Source organism: Panicum virgatum, chromosome 5K (genome assembly GCF_016808335.1).
Source record: "Panicum virgatum strain AP13 chromosome 5K, P.virgatum_v5, whole genome shotgun sequence".
In the NCBI taxonomy this organism is placed as follows: Eukaryota; Viridiplantae; Streptophyta; class Magnoliopsida; order Poales; family Poaceae; genus Panicum; species Panicum virgatum.
The window spans coordinates 46,149,925-46,168,198 of NC_053140.1; the positions used below are offsets into that span (position 1 = coordinate 46,149,925).

The window sequence follows — 18,274 nt, forward strand, 5'->3', positions numbered from 1 at the left end:
CTTTGCCCCGGCTATTGTCACCAAAGATGATGTCACTATAGCCACCCACATTCTCATCTAGAGAGTAAAATATCATTGGATCTCCGGTCAAGTGTTGAGTGCATCCACTATCAAGCACCCAATGTCTTCCTCCGGACTTGTAATTCACCTAAAAAAGAAGTAACTCTTTTAGGTACCCAAACTTTCTTGGGTCCTTGAACGTTAGTGACCAAGACTTTTGGCACTCAAATGGCATTCTTTTTAGCACCATCTATAGGTATCCCAACAAATTTTGCACTAACATTGCCATTTAAATTTTTCATAAGAATGTAACTTGAATCAAAGGATACGACTTTCTTGTTGGTGCAATTTTTCTCAACATGACCAAGTTTCTTGCATTTTTCACAATATGGCTTACCACTACTCTTCACAAAAATAGTTTTGGTTTGCACAGAAGCCTTCTTCCCTTTCTTAGGAATGTATCCAAACCCTTGCTTGTTCAAGGTGAACTTTTGGCTTGCCCAACAATGATTAAACTTAGCTCTACTATCATAGCACTTTCTCAAATCATTATTCAAGCAAGTAATCTCTTTCTTTAACAAATTATTTTCCATAATGAGAGATTCATTGCAAGATGGGTTATCAATTTTGGTGCAAAAAAACTAGTAGAGTTAGAGCCACAAGATTTATCATCAATTAAATCACAACTAACACAAATGCTCAATGTTGCTTTTCTTTCATGATTAAGCAAGGTATTGTGAGTTTCCTCAACATTCTCATGAGTTTCTTTGAGATTCTCATAAGAAGTCTTTAGCTCCTCATAGGAATCTTGAAGAGAAGTAAACTTCAACTTCAAGTCCTTTAACTTAGCCTTTTCCTTTGTCATGAATTCATCGGCATCATTGAGCATTTCAACAAGATCATCATATGAAAGTTCATCAAGTTCACCATCTTGTTGTACCTTTGCACCACCCTTTGCCATAAGACAATGTGGTGTAGAGAAGAGTGATGGAGCCTCCTTTATGGCGATCCCGGCAACTCCCTTGGATGGCTTGTCGTCATCATCATCATCATCATCGGAGCTTGCATCGAAATCCCATTCAACAAAATAAGCTTGGCCATTCTTCTTCTTCTTAATGAACTTCTTGTTATTCTTTTCATCATTTTTCTTGTCCTTTTTGTTCTTTTCATCTTTCTTGTTTGGACAATTGACAATGATATGACCTACTTCACCACATTGGAAGCAAGTCTTGTCCACAAAAGGATTTTTTTTATGATTGACCTCTCTTGCCAAAGTTCTTCTTGCTCATCATTCTATTGAATCTCTTGACAAAGAGAGCCATCTCCTCATCCGATTCTTCTTCTTGGCACCCACTTTCTTCTTCATTTTTGCTATCTTGAGCTTTGAATGCCACACTTTTCTTTTTCACATCAATTTCTCCACCATGAGCTTCATCTTGAGATTTCTTGAACATGTCATGGGTGAGAATTTCTCCCAATATTTGTGTGGGAGTTGCGGTCTTCACATTTGACCTTACAAGTAAGGTCACAATTGTGTCATATCTTTCCGGAAGACATCTAAGAAACTTGTGGTTGAAATTCCCATCCGGTACCTCAAATCCAAGTCCCTTGAGGTCATTCACAATGTCATTTAGCCGGTTGAACATCTCGGCTATTCTCTCATCCTTTTTCATGGTAAATTCACTAAAATTGCCCTTAAGCAAATATAACTTGGCCTCCTTCACACTTGATGTGCCCTCATGAATTTCCATGAGCTTCTTCCATATGTCATTTGCATTTGTGATGCTCTTGACTCTATCAAATTCAGTCACATCAAGAGCACTAAAGAGCACATTAACCCCTTGATCATTTAGTATCTCATTTTCCTCATCTAGGGGTGACAATTTCGTTGAGTACAAAATGACATATCCATCACTTACTACTCTCCATAGCTTTCTACTCATTGCTTTGAGATGAGCCGACATCCTAGTCTTCCAATAATCATAATTGTTCCCATCAAAGAACGATGGCTTCCCAACATGAATCACATTATCACTAGTCATTGTTCTACTCCAAGATGGTTAAATCCGCAATTAATGGAGTACTTAGCTCTGATACCACTTGTAGGATCAAGAACACCGACTAGAGGGGGTGAATAGGTGATTTAAAATCTAAAGCCAACAACACTAGAGAAATTTATTTAGTAACAAAGGAAAGCCCTATGTCATACTATTACTATCTCTAGATGGATTTGCAACCTAGGGTGACAAAATACAAATCAAGCTCTAGTAAAGTAAATTGCTCAAATTAAAAACAAGAAATAAAGTGAGCAAGAGAAGTAACCAAGCTTGACACAAGAATTTATCCCATTGTGTCGATGACTTGTCGGTCACCCCTAATCTACGTTGAGGTGGATTCCAAGAATCAACCGCTCCTCTATCAAGAACCTCTTGATCTTGAGCCGGCTTGAATCAAGGAACTGCTTCACACCTCGATTCCACTAGAGTTGTTCTTCACCACTCCGGTGAGGTGAGCACAAGACCTCTCACAACCGAAATCGGGGCTCCTCAACGATCTCCTTGGAGGAGCTCCACGAAATCCTCTTCTCCAAGCCGTCAAGGGAGCGGCAACTCCCAAGAGTAACAAGTCGATGACGCTTGCTTGAAGTTTCCCTAGTGCCACAAAGCTCAAACTATTGATGCAATGCACTAGAAAGCCCTCACACTCTCAAGAATGCAATCTCTAAGCAAGTGTGTGTAAGAGAGGGATGCCTTAGCTCTATATTGTCAAGTATGCAGTCCAAATGGCCAAGAGAGACACCCAATGGCCGGGCATTGGGTATATATAGACATCCCTTCAAAAACTAGCTGTTACACTCTTTTCTGCGAAGTCGCGGACTGTCCGCGGTTCAAAAACTGGACCGTCCGCCGTTGTAAACCAGTGAGTCAGAGTGCATTTAATGCGTGTCAGAACTAGCCGTTAAGCCCTGGCGGACCGTCCGCGCCCCAGTGGCGGACCATCTGCAGTTATGTATTCCACACCACCAGAGACGAACATCGTCTCTGGTACAACTTTGAAAAAGGCCGGCGGACCGTCCGCTCCCTAGGGGCGGACCGTCCTCCATTCATCCTTGAAATCCACCAGAGACAACAATGTCTCTGGTACAAACTGTCAAATAGCCGGCGGACCGTCCGCGCCCCAAGGACGGACAGTCCGCCGCACAGATCATAACCTCAACCAGAGAAAACATCCTCTCTGGTACAAATTGAGTTAGAGCTGCAGACCGTCCGTCCACCTGGGCCGGACTGTCCGCAAGACACTTCTAATTTCCACCAGAGCCAAACATGCTCTCTGGAACGAATGCGGACCGTCCGCGCTCCAGGGAGCGGACTGTCCGCGCTTGTGCAGTCAACTCTCAAACTTGTTCTTTTTCAAATCTAGTCAAAGCGTCGTTAGCCCTCATGCATGCACCTAGACATTTTGAGCAAAATAGCACTAACGACCCGTCAAGCACGAGTACTCGACCCCTCTTGATAGTACGGCTATCTATCCAACAAATCTGGTCACTTTTCATCCACTAAACACTTTGTGACCGGTAAAATACAAAACCCCTATTTTATACCTTTGCCTTGAGCTCGAGCTTTGCTCATCATCTCCAAAACTCCACACGTTCACAACCAAATCTCTTTTATCTGTGGATCAACCTATACTCATTATCTCAAATGAAATTGTTAATCCACAAACCGTTGTCATTAATTACCAAAACTCGAATTAGGGGCCTATATGCTTTCAGAGGGGAAAAGAGAGAAAGGGAGAGATGCGTCGGCGCCGACCACGGCGAGCGGTCGCGCGTGGCTGACAGGCGGCCGAGCAGCGCGGGATGGGACGGCGGCGAGGAAAAAGAGGGAGGGTACGGGCGGCGAAAAAAGATGGAACGGCGATTGAATCCAGATGTCAGGACAGCGGAAATTTTGGGAGGGAAATTAGGATTTAGGGTTAATGGAGCTCAACGATGAAATAATTTTGAAACTAATTTAGCGAGTGATTTATTTAGTAAATTTTTCCGGGATGTCACAGTGGGGGCGGAAGGGTTCTGGGGGTTGCGCGACCCCTCCCACCTCTGTCCAGAACCCTATCTACCTCGCCAGAGCGCCGTGGGCTTTAATGGGCCGTCGGTTTTTTCTTTTTCTTTTTTGATTTAACTTCAAAATTCCGCAAACTACACTAAATGAACGAATTTTTGAGAAAATTTGACACCATTAGATTCGTCGTAACTTGAAGTATTTTTAGAAATTTTTAATTTTTTGAATTCAAATTTGAATTTTGAATTTGGGCCGGTTTGGTACCAGCCCAAACCGGAACCGGGCCGGACCGGTTTGCGGTCAAACCGGACCGGTTCCCACCGATTTTGTAAACCCTGCCCATGATAGGTGCTGCAGCAGTAGCAGCTACATTAGTGTACTGACTACCAGGGCCGGCCCTGGGGGGTCGAGCAGTGCCCCCGCCCCGGGCCCCCAAAACGTTGGGGCCTCCAAAATCCAAATACATATACATGAGTATATACATACAACTGGGCCAGGTCCAAGCAAGAAACAAGAGCCCAGAGCAGAGAGCCGCAAAGGCAGCGCTAAAGCCTAAAGGCTACAGTACAAGCTAATAAGCCTCACGTCCATCTAATTGACGTAACATTCAGCGCCGCCGGCCACCGGCCATCGCTCCAACTCACAGTCGTCTGCTGGCGATTCATCTACTCGCCCGGATTGGAGGCAAATTGGATTCCAATCTCCCTGCACTCGTAAGCCTCTTCATTGATCCTCCTTCGTTGAATCAAAATTCAACTGTTAGCATCTGCCCTAGTGCCCTCTATTTCAATGTCTTGTCTGATGATTACCTTTCTAAAATTCCAACACCCTCATGTCATCTAGAAGGCACCCATCAGGCAGTGAGAAAAGGAAAAAGAGGAAATGCTTAGATGAGTTGACAGAATCACAAAGAGGATCCATTGATAAATTTTTTAAGCCCAATACTAGCGCTTCGAGAAATCAAGATGAGTGGGCGATAGTTGCTGTGGAAGAACAAACTAACACTAATCCAGAAGATCAAGACCCTACCGATGACAATGTTGGCATCAATACAGATGATAACAATGTGAGTAATCATGTGCCCTCTACCAGTGTAGATGAAGAACCAGTTTTTACTACAAATATGTATGATCCGGTAAACTGGGACAATCTTGATAATAAAGCAAGGGATATATTAGTGGAGAAAGGACCTATAAGAGAAGAAAATATTATATTTCCTTTGGATGCCAACTCAAGACATTTTTCATATAGTCATTACTCTAGAAAAATGAAAAATGGAGAGCTACGTGACAGAAAATGGTTAGTCTATTCAAAACAAGTTGACAAAGTATTTTGCTTTTGTTGTAAGCTTTTTGGTTCTCACAACCGCAAGAGCTATTTGGGGCTCGATGGTTTTAGAGATTGGAGGCATACTAGTGAGAGGCTGAGAGAGCATGAAGCTAGTGTTGATCATATTATCAACATGAACTCTTGGAATGAATTGAGAGCTAGACTAAGCAAAAATAAAACAATTGACAAGGAATTGCAACAGGAGATTGCAAAGGAGAAAGAGCGCATAAGGAAAGTCATGCTAAGAATAGTTGCTATTGTGAAATTTATTGGTAAACAAAGTTTAGCGTTCAGAGGATCTAGTGAGCAACTTTACAATGATCTTAATGGAAATTTCTTAGCTTGTTGTGAGATGATTGCAGAATTTGACTTTGTAATGGAAGACCACATTAGACGTTTTAAAGACAAAGAGATTCAGTATCATTATCTTAGTCATAAAATTCAGAATGAGTTGATTTCTCTTATGGCCTCTGACATTATAAATTCTATCATAAAGACTGTTAAAGAAGCCAAATATTTCTCAGTTATCCTTGATTGCACCCCTGATGTGAGTCACCAAGAACAAATGAGTTTGTTGGTCCGATGTGTTGATATGTCTGATGGAAAAATAAAAATTGAAGAGTACTTTCTTGGTTTTTTAAAAGTGGATGACACATCTGGTGAAGGGCTTTTCAATATTTTGCTTGCTTCTATCAAATCATTTGGTCTCAATATTGATGACATTAGGGGGCCAAGGCTATGACAACGGCTCTAATATGAAAGGAAAAAAATAAGGGAGTACAAAGGAGGTTGCTTGATATAAATCCAAGAGCTTTGTATATGCCTTGTGCTTGCCACAGTCTTAATCTTACTCTTTGTGATATGGCGAAATCATGTCGTAAGGCTATTTCATTCTTTGGAGTTGTGCAGCGGATATATGTATTATTTGCTAGTTCTACCAAGAGATGGAGTGTTTTGCTTGAACACGTCAAAAATTTAACTGTGAAATCATTGAGTAGTACTCGTTGGGAAAGTCGAATTAAAAGTATCAAAGCAATTAGATATCAAGCTCCTGAACTAAGATCAGCTTTGCTATCATTGAGTGAAGATAGCGACACTGAAGCCAAGGATAGGAGTGATGCAAAAAATTTATTTGATATCCTTGGCAGCTTTGAGTTCATACTTAGTATGGTTATTTGGCATGATATTTTGTTTGCTGTAAATACTGTCAGCAAGAAGCTGCAATCACCATCCATGTGCATTGATTCTACCTTACAACAGATAGAAGGAATGCTGAGTTACTTTGACACCTATAGAAATGAAGGATTTGCTTCGAGTATGATCATTGCCACTGAAATTGCATCTGAAATGGGTGTAGAGACAACATTTCCAGTAAAGCGTCGTGCTACTAGGAAGAAACAATTTGATGAAACTGACTACAATGAAGCGATTTTGTAAGTTGAGAAGGACTTTGAAGTTAATTATTTTCTTGTTATGGTCGACAATGCAATCAGTTCACTGAAAAGTAGATTTGAGGAACTCCAATCATTCAAAGGTATATTTGGGTTTATAATGAGTTCACAAACCTTGAAGTCATTGGATAGTGATGGACTAAAAGAGTGCTGCACCAAATTTTCAGAAACTTTCTCTCTAGATGGTTCATCTGATGTTGAGATAAATGATCTAATTTCTGAGTTAACTGTTATGCAGTCCACTTTGCCAGATAGATCAATGTCTGCTATGGAGATTTTTGAATTTGCCCAGGAAGCTGATTGTTATCCTAATATTTCTATTGCATACTGGATCTTATTTACTGTGCCTGTGACAGTGGCATCAGCTGAAAGAAGCTTTTCAAAGTTAAAACTATTGAAGAATTATCTAAGGTCCATAATGTCTCAAGAAAGGTTAAATGGTTTGGCCACTTTATGCATCGAGAAGAAATTATTGGATCAGATCAACATTAATGCCATCATCGATGATTTCGCATCGAGAAATGCTAGAAGAAACTTTTAAGGTAATAATATAAATTGTATGCTATAAATATTGCCTTGGATATATTGAAGTGTTTTATTACTACTGCTGTTATTGTTACTATTAGTTTATAGTATTATTATGGGGCCCCTCTTTTAGTTCCGCCCCGGGCCAATAAAAACTCAGGACCGGGCCTGCTGACTACCGATTTCTAAGTCATAAGCCACTAGTCCATGGCGAGCAAATCATGCAAATCATGCAAAGTTCCAACACATAACAGTAGGACGGACTTACACCGTACCAAGGGAGAACGTGAAGCAAAAGGGATGCATAGCTTGCAAGGCAAGTATAGATTTGTGCCATGTAAATACATCTATTATTAACACACATGACAATAGAAGAACACTAATCACTCTGAGCAAGTAGGCTGTAGGCCCCAGTTCCCAGGCCTGCTAGCCAATAGCCCAGCGCCATGTGGAAGTAACAGCTCACCCAACTGCACAGGATTTGTTTTCTCATCTTATTCTTAAATCATTTCTTATGAACATTATCTCGATCCCATCTCACGTCCTGCCCTCCCCACCGCCACAAGGTCTCGACGGGGCTCCTCACGCATCGGACGGCCTGTAGTTGTACACGTGGAGGCTGGCATGTGGGGCCACGGCACCCAGGAAGATCCTGGCCGTCGTCTCCTGCGCCACCGCCGCCCGCTCCTTCTCCACGAGCGCCGCCGCCGCCACGTCCCCGGCGGAGCCTCCTCCGGCTGCCACCATCGCAATGATGGCCGCCTGGACGGGACCCAGCGTCGGGTTGTAGGCCGCGGACTCCAGGCAGCCCCCGGCGTAGATCCTGCCGTCGCCGTCCGCCACCGCGAATCCCGACGGGCACTCGCTGTACGGCGCGTGCGACGCCCGCGCGGCCGCCTCCGCAGCCTCCCTCAGGCGCGCCTCCAGGTCGCCGGCGGCGAAGCCATTGGCGACCGCGGGGACGGGGTCGCCCAAGGGGTTGTCGTGCGGCTCGAGGACGAGGGGCACGTCCGCGGGGAGGAGGTCGTGGGGCCCGAAGGGGCGGAGGAGGAGGGACGCCACCGTGCGCCACTCGGGCGCGCAGCCTTCCTCGGCTTCGGTGGTCACGAGGATCTGGATGCCAGAGGCTCCGCGGATCTCCTGCAGGAACTGGCGGCAGTGGCCGCAGGGCATGTGGGAGACGGCGACGGCGCGCAGCGCCGACTCCCCCGCGGCGGCCGCGTTGGCGACGAGGAACTGCTCCGCGTGGACGGTGTGGCACAGCGGGAGGCCGCGGAACTCGAGGTTGACCCCGACGTAGACGCGGCCGCTGGCGCCCAGCCCCACGGCGCCGACGGGGAACCGCGAGATCGGGACGACCGCCCGCTTCATCGCGGACGGCACCAGCAGCGGCAGCAGGTCCTGCACGGTGGCCACGCCGGCCGCCGCCGCGGCGCGCTCGGCCTCCTCGGCGCTCATGACGAACCCCGTCAGCTCCGCCGCCGCGGCCTCCGGCCTCGGCGCCACCTGCTCCTCCCCCATTGCTGAGATCCGACTCTAACTAGGCTATTAGTAGTCGATTCGCTACCTACTAATCGCGTTTAGCCTCCTAATGAGGAACTGCTTGGACGTTTCCTCGAAGTGTGGAGGAGAGGAGAAGAGAGAGAGGGGGGCTTTACTGGCTCTGGTGCGAGGCTATTTATAAAGGACGCAGCAAGTGTCTCGTTTATTTCTTTTTCGACTCTTTTTTTTCTCACTTCTGCGCTCTGCTTTGGAAATGAAAGCGATGGACACTGACAAATGGCCACCGCAAGGTTGCGTTCGACGTGTCACAGTGCAATCTGACAACTCTGCCACGTTGGTAGCCGTCTAGCCGAGATGATATGGTTGCCAGATGACGATAAACAAGTGCTTGATATGAATGAGTTGGGGGGAAATCACCGCATGCCACCAAAATTCAATTGGTTTGATTGATCTGAAGCCATCCATTCCTGACAGGCAGCGGCGGAATACAATCACAGCTACTCTCTCGAACCTTTCGGTAATGCATCAAAAATGTTTCCAATTATTGGTCAATTTTGACCGATGATGTTATGTTTATCATATAATACGGTACGATCCAAACGGTGATCCATCTCGCTACCGCCCACCCAGCCTGTGCCCCACGAGAAACGCACGGCGGCTCTACTTGGAGACGTCGCCTTCGCGGCCCTTTCCCCTTGTGAACCAACGAGTGCGCGGCTCTTGGGCGCGCGGACGACGTTGACGGAGCGGTTTGGCACGTACCGGCCGTCGGTCCCAATTATGCACTTTGTTAATGGTGTCTCGTGTTTTATCGGTGTGCCGCGCGTCTGGGTCGGCCTGGCCGCCTCGTGTGATTCACGTTCCGGTGATTAAATTATTATTATTTCTTGTTTGCCGTAGAGACGGTAACGCAAGCCATCGTGCGACTTGCGAAGTTGCGAGGCCACCCGTCCGAGGCGTCCAGACCCCGATCAGATCCGATCGCGCTGCCGTCTCGCCGTCGCGTGCGAGATCCGGCCGGCCGGACCGTCACGCTACGCCGACGCTAGTGGATCGGGCTTGTGGTCAGACGGTGTGCTCCGAGTTAGCCAGTTAGGCCGTGGGCGTTGAACTCGAGAGCTCTTCGTCTTTGTGGCGCTCGTCCCTTCGCCGGGGGGGCGGAGGAGGACGCGCGCTTTCCAGGAAAGGCGACGCGCGACGGGGACCCCTCGGCGCCTCTGCTCCTCGAGGCACATACTAGAGAAAAGGCCAGTGAGGCGTGCATCGGACTCGCACTGAGCTGACGGGGGAGAGGAGGCCCCGCCCGGAGGCCGGAGGCCGGAGCCCGGAGCAAGCAACCGAGCACGTAGCGGGGCGGGGATTTGCGGCACGGGTTGCTTAGCCCCGCGCGCAAAGGGAGCGCACCGAAGCAGTGGCCGGCGGCGGCCCGTGCTTGGAGACGGCTGGTGCGTGCTGCCACTGTGGTTAAGTGGCCAGTACGGCAGCAGAGCAATGCATCTGGGCTGGCTCAGCTATGTTGGGGCTCGATGGTTTCTGATCTGATTGATGAACACAACGCCAGAACGGGGCCTGGATTTGGATCGGTTGGTGGTTGCACAAGCACAGCTGACAGCTGTACTGGCTGCTTTTGTTTTGGACTTTGGATTGGAGTTGAACTTGGCTGCTTCCGTAGGTGTGAACTGTGACCTGTCTGGGGATCACAAGAGCGAGAGCTGACGCTCCTTGTTGCAGAGTAGCTACTCCTGTACAGGGTTTACTATATCATCGATAAGGTATTTATCAGGACCCATCGGTATCGATAATCGATTGATTATCGATGAAAATCGACACTTATCGACTGGTAAACAAAGGCAAATTCAAAAAATCGAAAATCGATACTTATCGACGATAATCGACGTTTATCGATGGAACATCGAAAGAAAACACCGATAAATATATTCTTTGTAATAAAAAATACATATAAATATATCTTGCATCCATATAAAATATATATAAATATTACTAATCACTTAGATATATTATAAATGACATAGCGCGCAGTCCATATAAATAACATAGCGCATAATCCATACAAACCTCATATTAAATAGCTCATAGAAAGGATAATGTCCATGTAACATAAATATACACAAGTTTCAAGCAAATCCATTAAAGAATCATGATGATGTGCATTGCTTGTGCATGAATGAATTCTAACACATCAAAATCTTCATTCTTGAGTCTCTTCCTCTTGTGTGTGATACCCATAATATTGCTCCTATATATTGAGATAAATCTGGTGAGAGGGGAACACAAAATGAATAAGAACTCATAAAAGCGATACATACCTGCGTTTCAGTTATTCCATATGCAACAGGAAGACTGATATGTAAATGATATCCTTCGGGCACGTGTCCCATAGACAAGATTTGTGGGGGGGGGTTAGGGTTAGAGGTATACCCATACCAAAATGGTACAAGTGGCCCTGTAGTGTAACGGTCTATAGCGGTTTTTATCAATGAACTTTGCTTTGACTAAGTAAATAGTGTTTGTTTTCATCATATTCTATCATTCTATACTAAGGAGAAGCTGTAGTTTTTTCTAGAATTTTTTATAATTTTTTTTAAAATTTTGAATTTGGTATCGAAATTCATCAAAATTTCTATCGATTACCAATATCAGTGGTCATCGGTATCGGTAAAATTTGTCGATAATCGCGATAATCGACCAATATTTCAAACCCTGCTCCTGTAGCTGTCTTCTACTCTGTAGATTTTTTTTCCTCCAATGGTATGATGTTGGGACAGTATTATCACCATAGGCAGAGGTCGACTTCGGACAGCTGAATACTAATGGTTTTTTAAAGTTGAAGTATTTCCTTAATGGCCCACTATAAAAAGAAGACTGAATCCAATAAACACCGATCTTGGTATAATGTTTGGATAGTCTAATGATAGATTGAGATCGACTTGGGGCCAACTGAATAATGGTTTTGATTTGAAGTATTTCTTTAATAGCCAGTACACAATAAACAAAAAGAAAAGACCTTTTCCTGATAAAGATAAACAATTGTTCTTGATAGCTATCGAAAGTTGTTGGGGTCAAGTTCAATCAATCATTTCTAAGAAAATGGCCACTGACCTGGTGGGGAAAAGCAGGAGATAAATAAAGGTAGGGAGGAAAGTGTGTGGAAGAGCAACGTGGGGTTTACCATAATCCCAAACAAGACTACTTCGATGTCTTCTGCTTTTTCTTCCCCCCGTTCAGCTTTCGCGCCGCAGATCGAGTTTTAATCAGCGGACAAGTCATTTCAGAAGGCGATACCAGAATCCTATCTTGAGCTCCGTAGCTGTCAACGACAGTGGTAATTTCATTTTAGTTTCCTTTCCTCCATGGGTCTCATGCGGTGATGCAGCAATTCCCATCAAGAATCCTCGCCCGTGCTACGTCAAGATTAGCGGCAGCTTTGGATGTCAGTTAAATTGGCCAGAAAGTACTTTCCGCATGGAGTAGTATACTAGTAGTATGGTGGGTGGCGAAGACGTGGTGTGGCTTCACTCAAGTTTCATATTCGAGCACCCACAAATTTTCTGCAGTCTTCAGACATACGATAGGAGGCTAGAGACATGTGTCTCGTGGTGTACGTGCATATGCATATCCTTGTTATCGAATAGAAATCTAAAATTAGTTACTAAGTATTGACGATCAAAATTGGCAGAAACCGATCTGACCGGTATGACCAGATGGTCTGACCGGTCGAGGCGTTTTGAGCCGGTCTGGCACGACCGAATAGTCTGAGTGTGATCGTGTGGCTCGGGTTGTGCGCCAAACACAAGGATTGAAGAAAATATCCTCTTCACTAGAGGCAAATTCTCAAGCCTAATTTTGCGGAGCATTTGGTCATCCGAAGGTTGGTCTGTCTGTGCACAAAGGCATTTGCGCCTTGTATCAGAATCACAACTTGATGGCCACACGATTCCTTGGCTAGCTTTTCTTAAGGGATCCCTTTTCTTAATGCTTTTCCCTCCCGTGGACATCGGATCCCGCCCCTGATTCCTGAAGTGGCCTGAGGCCCTGAGCCAAGACGGAATGGTAACTTGAGGGGTGCGTTGCGTCATGCATCGAGCGTGCAGAGAGAGACGAGATCGCACAAAAATATTCATGCTTATCTCCGCTGAGTAGACGAGCCGTTCCCCTTGCTGCGGTGGATAAGTTCTTGCTCTCAACTTGATTCTCTCACTCTCTTTCCTGCTTGATCTTGGATTTGATGCTAAAGATACGCCGATCGACCGGACCACGCCGCGTTCCGTCCGGCCCTTCAGCCTATGCCGCGACCCCTCCGTGTTGCCGTGCCTAGCATAAACTCAGCAGGACCACCCGCGGCCGCGCGAGGTGCCGGCTGCGATTCGACTCGAGACGTTGTAAGTAACATGGCCCCATTTAATCATTGTTTGTGATTTTGGTGATTGAGTGATAACATAATTAATGGGACTAATGAGTTTGTGAGATCACACTTGTAGGAGTTTTTAGGTCCCATGGATATGAGTCAACATGTCTAATTTATCATCAAGACGCAATGTCCAATATATCGTCGAGACGCCAAATCCAATCCACCATCAAGATGACAAGTCCATTTCGCCGTAGAGATGTCAAAGCATAGTGGAAATCCAGAGATAGAATAAATCTGAAGGATCCAATTGATCGCTGCGATGCATTGGACAAGTTCGGCAGAAAATAGAGACACCGGTTTAACCGATGCATAAGCATCGGTGCATCCGATGGTTGTCGAAAGATCCGACGCCCTGTCATCGGTGCAAGTCTGAGAGCCTCTGGAGATCAAGGGAAGATCAACTGCAGAAAGAGTGTAGCACCGGTTGAACCGACGGTCCATTCAGAGGCATCGGTGCAATCGATGTACCATGTTCCAGAGACGATGTCAAGCGTGCAGCAGCCAAGCCTTCAGCACCGGATGAACCGATGGCCATCGGAGCAATGCGTCGGTGCAATGACGTCAGCAAGGTGTAACGTCTATATGAAGTTCCGACGCTATAGCATCGGTTCATCCGATGGTACCTGAAGTTGCTGCAGCAGTATCAGAGAGGCCAACGGCTACTTCAGAGCGCAGAATGACCGGAAGAACCGATGCCCTATGCACCGGAAGTTCCGATGCCTACGCAGAAAACTGACCAACGGCTAGTAACGGCTCTCTTGAGTTAGTGGCCTATATATACACCTCACCCCGGCCATTTTGAGATTGCTGGAGTCCCAAGACATCTCATACACACCCAAGAACACCTACAAGTCATACAAGAGCTTATTAATCATATCCTTAGGTTTTAGCACTAATTTTGTAAAGTGTGAGTGCTAGATTAGCTCTTGAGTGAGTGAACAAGCAAGATTGAGATCCTTGTGGATGGTTCTAGAGTGAACCACACTTGTATTACGGTGCGCCGGCCCCTTGGAGTAATTGGTGGCTCGCCGGCAAGTCAACGACCCTCCGACTTGGTGTGGAGCGGCGTCGACGATATTGTGTGGGGACAGAGACACCTCCTTCGTGGGCAATCACCCTTAGTAAAGATCGGGATCATGGTGACCGTGATTGTGTTCACAGAAAATGCTTGATTGCCGGGAAGCGATACTCTTAGTGAGTGCTTCAACAACGTGGACGTAGGTGCATCTTTGTGGCAAACCGAACCACGGGATAAATCCTCGTGTCGAGAGTTTGCTTTCTCTCATCCCTCCCTTTAAGTTTTCGTATTTCATATTACAACTTATGTGCCTTTATTTTCTTAGTGCAGTATCTTGCTAGGATTGGCTATATGTTGCAAAACTCTTTTGGGATGAGGGTTTCACACTAAGATGAACCGTAGTTGCACATCTAGATAGCTTGTTTTAGTTTTAGTTTTGTACAAACTAGTTGGAGCCATAGATTAAAATTTTAATTGTACCTAATTCACCCCTCTTTTTTTAGTGTAGAGCACCCGGTCACTTTCAGATGTGCGCAGGGCGGACGTCACGCGGAGGAACGGAGGAGCTTGGAAGCAGAGGTACTCGGTGCCACTGGTACTCGGTGGCACTGACCGGTGGGCACCACTGCACCACCGGCCGGGTGCGGCCGTGCGGGAGTATCTGGAATTGTGGCGCAGCGCGCGTGCAGATCAGACCCCTGTCACTTCGCGCTTTCTATCCGGACGAACAAGAGTATTGAGCACTAAGCACATGATCGGTTCTGGGGTCGCGATTGCTAGCCCTCTGCCGGAACTTTTTTTTAGACCAACCTCTTTTGGTAAACTGCGGATGGACTAAATAGCATTCATGATAAGGACTTATCTAAAAGAACCCAACTGCACTTTCTAGAAAAAAATGGCATTTTCTCTACTCGGTTATACAGTATTAGCGTCATGATATTTTCCCCTGTCAACTGCTCGAGATGCTTGGCATCTTACGCATTGGTATCTTTAAATTGATTTTAGTCGAACTGCTCGCTGATTGGCTGCAAACACATAGGTCGGATGGTATCACATTTCTTGCCTCTTGTTCCAGTACCATTTCTTTATGGCATTCTGGAAGCAGAATAAAAATGAGTCAGCAGCCGTTAGATCTATAGTGCCGTGGAAGTGTAACTTTTTTGATATACCACTAGTCCTGCATCATCCAAACAATCCCCCTCCTGACACTGACAGTGGCACATCGCGGCAGCCCCCCCCCCCCCCCCCCCCCCCCCCCCCCCCCCCCCCAAAAAAAAGAACCCTCCCCAGCGCCATGTGAACATGAACACGGCCGGCCAACTGAATGAAATCGAGATTTCAGTCAACTGACACAGAGAAACCTGCTTAATTTTCGATTGGTTTTCTAGAGTTTACGTGGTTGCTAGTACAACAGACATTATCTTTCCCCCAAAAAAACACAGACATAATCGACAAGAAAACACTCCTATTCTCAATCACGTTCTGGGCTGTACAATCAATGAGGAGCAATGCACGAAGCGCAACAGGTGAACGAAATTGGGTCAGTTGGATTCATGCTACTCCAATTTCTTGAAATTGGATCTCATGTTGAAAATCATGCCATTGAGTGGCATGATTTTCAACATGACACCCAATTTCACGGAGTTGTGGTGGCATGAATCGAATTTTCCCAACGAAATTCCCCCGGCAAACGGCCCATTAAGATACTTCCCGCGTCATTTTAAATCCTCACGTTCACTTGGCATACCCCAACGACTCAACGACCTGAGAAATGCACCATCGTCACTCGTCACCAGTACAAGAAGAGATGTTAGGACCTCTCGCGCGGGGAGCGCTTTGCTTGCTTGCCGTCTCCATCGTCCTGTGCAACGGTGATCCCCGTTCCGACGCCACCAGGTCCGCCGCCGTGCTCTCGCTTGAAGACTACGAGGACAGCGGCGACGACTCGTCCTCCTTCTCCTTCACCTTCCCGGAGACGCGGCCGCGCGGGCTGGTGTTCGGGTTCTACGACGAGACGTGCCCGGACGCCGAGGAGATCGTGTCGTCCACGGTGCGCAGGCTTTACCACGCGGACTCCAACGTCGCCGCCGCGCTCGTCCGCCTCTTCTTTCACGACTGCTTCATCCACGTACGTCCGAACAAACCCCGTGTCCGGCCTGTGCCCGGCTTCCTCGTCGTGTTGCTGTTTCTGTTACCCGCGATGCTCACGCGCGCACACGCCAAGATGCCGTCTCCTCCTGGACGCCGCGTGCAGGGCTGCGACGCCTCGGTGCTCCTGGACCGCGTCGGCGGCCGCAGGTCGGAGCGGGACGCGGGCCCGAACAAGTCGCTGCGAGGCTTCGGCGCCGTCGAGGCGATCAAGCAGCGGGTGGAGGCGGCGTGCCCCGGGACCGTCTCCTGCGCGGACATCCTGGCCCTCGCCGCGCGGGACAGCCTCGTCCTGGTGGGAGGGCCTACCTACCCTGTGCTCACCGGCCGCCGCGACAGCACCGCGAGCTTCTACTACGAAGCGGCGGTGGCCGGGAACATCCCGGCCCCGAACGCCACCTACGCCATGACGCTCGACGCGTTCGCGCGCCGCGGCTTCACCGAGCGCGAGACCGTCGCTCTCTTAGGTCTGCCTGCGGTCTGCAACTCTGCACGGCACCATGTCTGCCAATTTGAGCCCCCTTGGCCGCCTGAAGTAGTCTCGTACGCTGACGCCTTTCGCTCTCACAGGAGCGCACAGCATCGGGAAGGTGCGGTGCAGGTTCTTCACGGACAGGATCTACAACTTCGCCGGGACCGGCGCGCCGGACGACTCCATCGACCCGGACATGGTCGGCGAGATGCGGGCGGTGTGCGGCGGCGACGGCGGCGCGCCGATGGAGATGGGGTACTACCGGCAGGGCCGGGAGGTGGGCTTCGGCGCGCACTACTACGCGGAGCTGCTGGAGGGGCGAGGCATCCTGCGCGCGGACCAGCAGCTCACGGCCGGGAGCACCGTGCGGTGGGTGCGCGTGTACGCGTCCGGGGCGCGCGGCGAGGAGGTGTTCCGCGAGGACTTCGCGCACGCCATGGTCAAGCTGTCGGCGATCGCGCCGCTGACCGGATCGGACGGGCAGTTGCGGATCAGCTGCTCGAAGCCCGTCGAAGAGAACTGAACCGCATGACTGTGCATTTTATGAGCCTATACACAACACATGCTCCCACCGACTAGTGACCACTGCAATGATATTATGAACAGTAATTATCCTGACTGTTGTGTTTGTACAGAAAGCCAAAAAAAATCCATTTCCCCCCCAAAACGGAATTTTTTTCTTTCAGAAAAATGTGTTTTGTTAAAAAAAAAGGCGAAACTTTTGAACTTCTTTCTACAGAGCAAGAGCAAGTATGTTGGGCCGAGGAGAGGGCCATTTGCTGCATATGGCCTGGCCCAGTTCAGCATGAGGCGCGGGTTGGGCCAAGCTTTTCGAGAGGGTGGCTGTCTATTGGTCTATTGGAAATGTTCAGCTTGCAGTCTGGGCTGACGAGATGATCGTGGGCTGCTGCTTCGTTGCTCCTTTTTACCTGCTCACACCATCCGAAACAGAAACACAGCAGCCGCTTACCAACGGCAAGACAGGTGGTTAATGCCTCTGAATCAGAAGGACCCGAATCAGAATGCCTGTGTACACATGACAAAACGTACAAGGTTCAGATACCTCTAGCGGAGCACAATTGCTTTTTTCTTTTCGAAAGATAGCGGAGCACAATTGCATCTCGATCGCATTAATTCTCGCTCCGTGCTGACTCTCCAGAATACTTTCGGTACGCTTTTTGCTCTGACGAAACAATGGATGGCTCGCCTTTTGAGGCAGGGAAGTCCATGACTTTGGTGTAGGGAGCAAACGGACAAGCGTATTCCAGCAGCATGACTTGGGCTAGAGTCTCTCTCGGTCTCTCTCTCCGCCTTGCATAGCGCTGAACTCACACGGCA

General features: G+C 47.7%; 2 protein-coding genes across 2 annotated transcripts; one reads left to right on the forward strand and one right to left on the reverse strand.

The window, feature by feature from the left end:
* Positions 1 to 7,653: 7,653 nt before the first annotated feature.
* LOC120707821 (cytidine deaminase 1-like) lies at positions 7,654 to 9,033 on the reverse strand. The gene has a single exon (XM_039992835.1). The coding sequence runs from the start codon at positions 8,885 to 8,887 to the stop codon at positions 7,949 to 7,951; it is 939 nt and encodes a 312-aa protein (XP_039848769.1). The 5' UTR covers positions 8,888 to 9,033; the 3' UTR covers positions 7,654 to 7,948.
* A 7,074-nt stretch (positions 9,034 to 16,107) lies between these two features.
* On the forward strand, positions 16,108 to 17,541 carry LOC120710710 (putative Peroxidase 48). Its single transcript, XM_039996306.1, has 2 exons — positions 16,108 to 16,931; positions 17,035 to 17,541. Exons 1-2 carry the CDS (start codon positions 16,124 to 16,126, stop codon positions 17,457 to 17,459), a joined length of 1,233 nt encoding a protein of 410 aa, XP_039852240.1. The 5' UTR covers positions 16,108 to 16,123; the 3' UTR covers positions 17,460 to 17,541.
* Positions 17,542 to 18,274: the final 733 nt, after the last annotated feature.

Bases quoted from the DNA above. Each gene is read 5' to 3' on its own strand.
- LOC120710710 (XM_039996306.1), top strand. From the start codon at position 16,124: ATGTTAGGACCTCTCGCGCGGGGAGCGCTTTGCTTGCTTGCCGTCTCC. The intron at 16,932-17,034 runs GTCTGCCTGCGG...TCGCTCTCACAG, and splicing joins CGAGACCGTCGCTCTCTTAG to GAGCGCACAGCATCGGGAAG.
- LOC120707821 (XM_039992835.1), bottom strand. From the start codon at position 8,887: ATGGGGGAGGAGCAGGTGGCGCCGAGGCCGGAGGCCGCGGCGGCGGAG.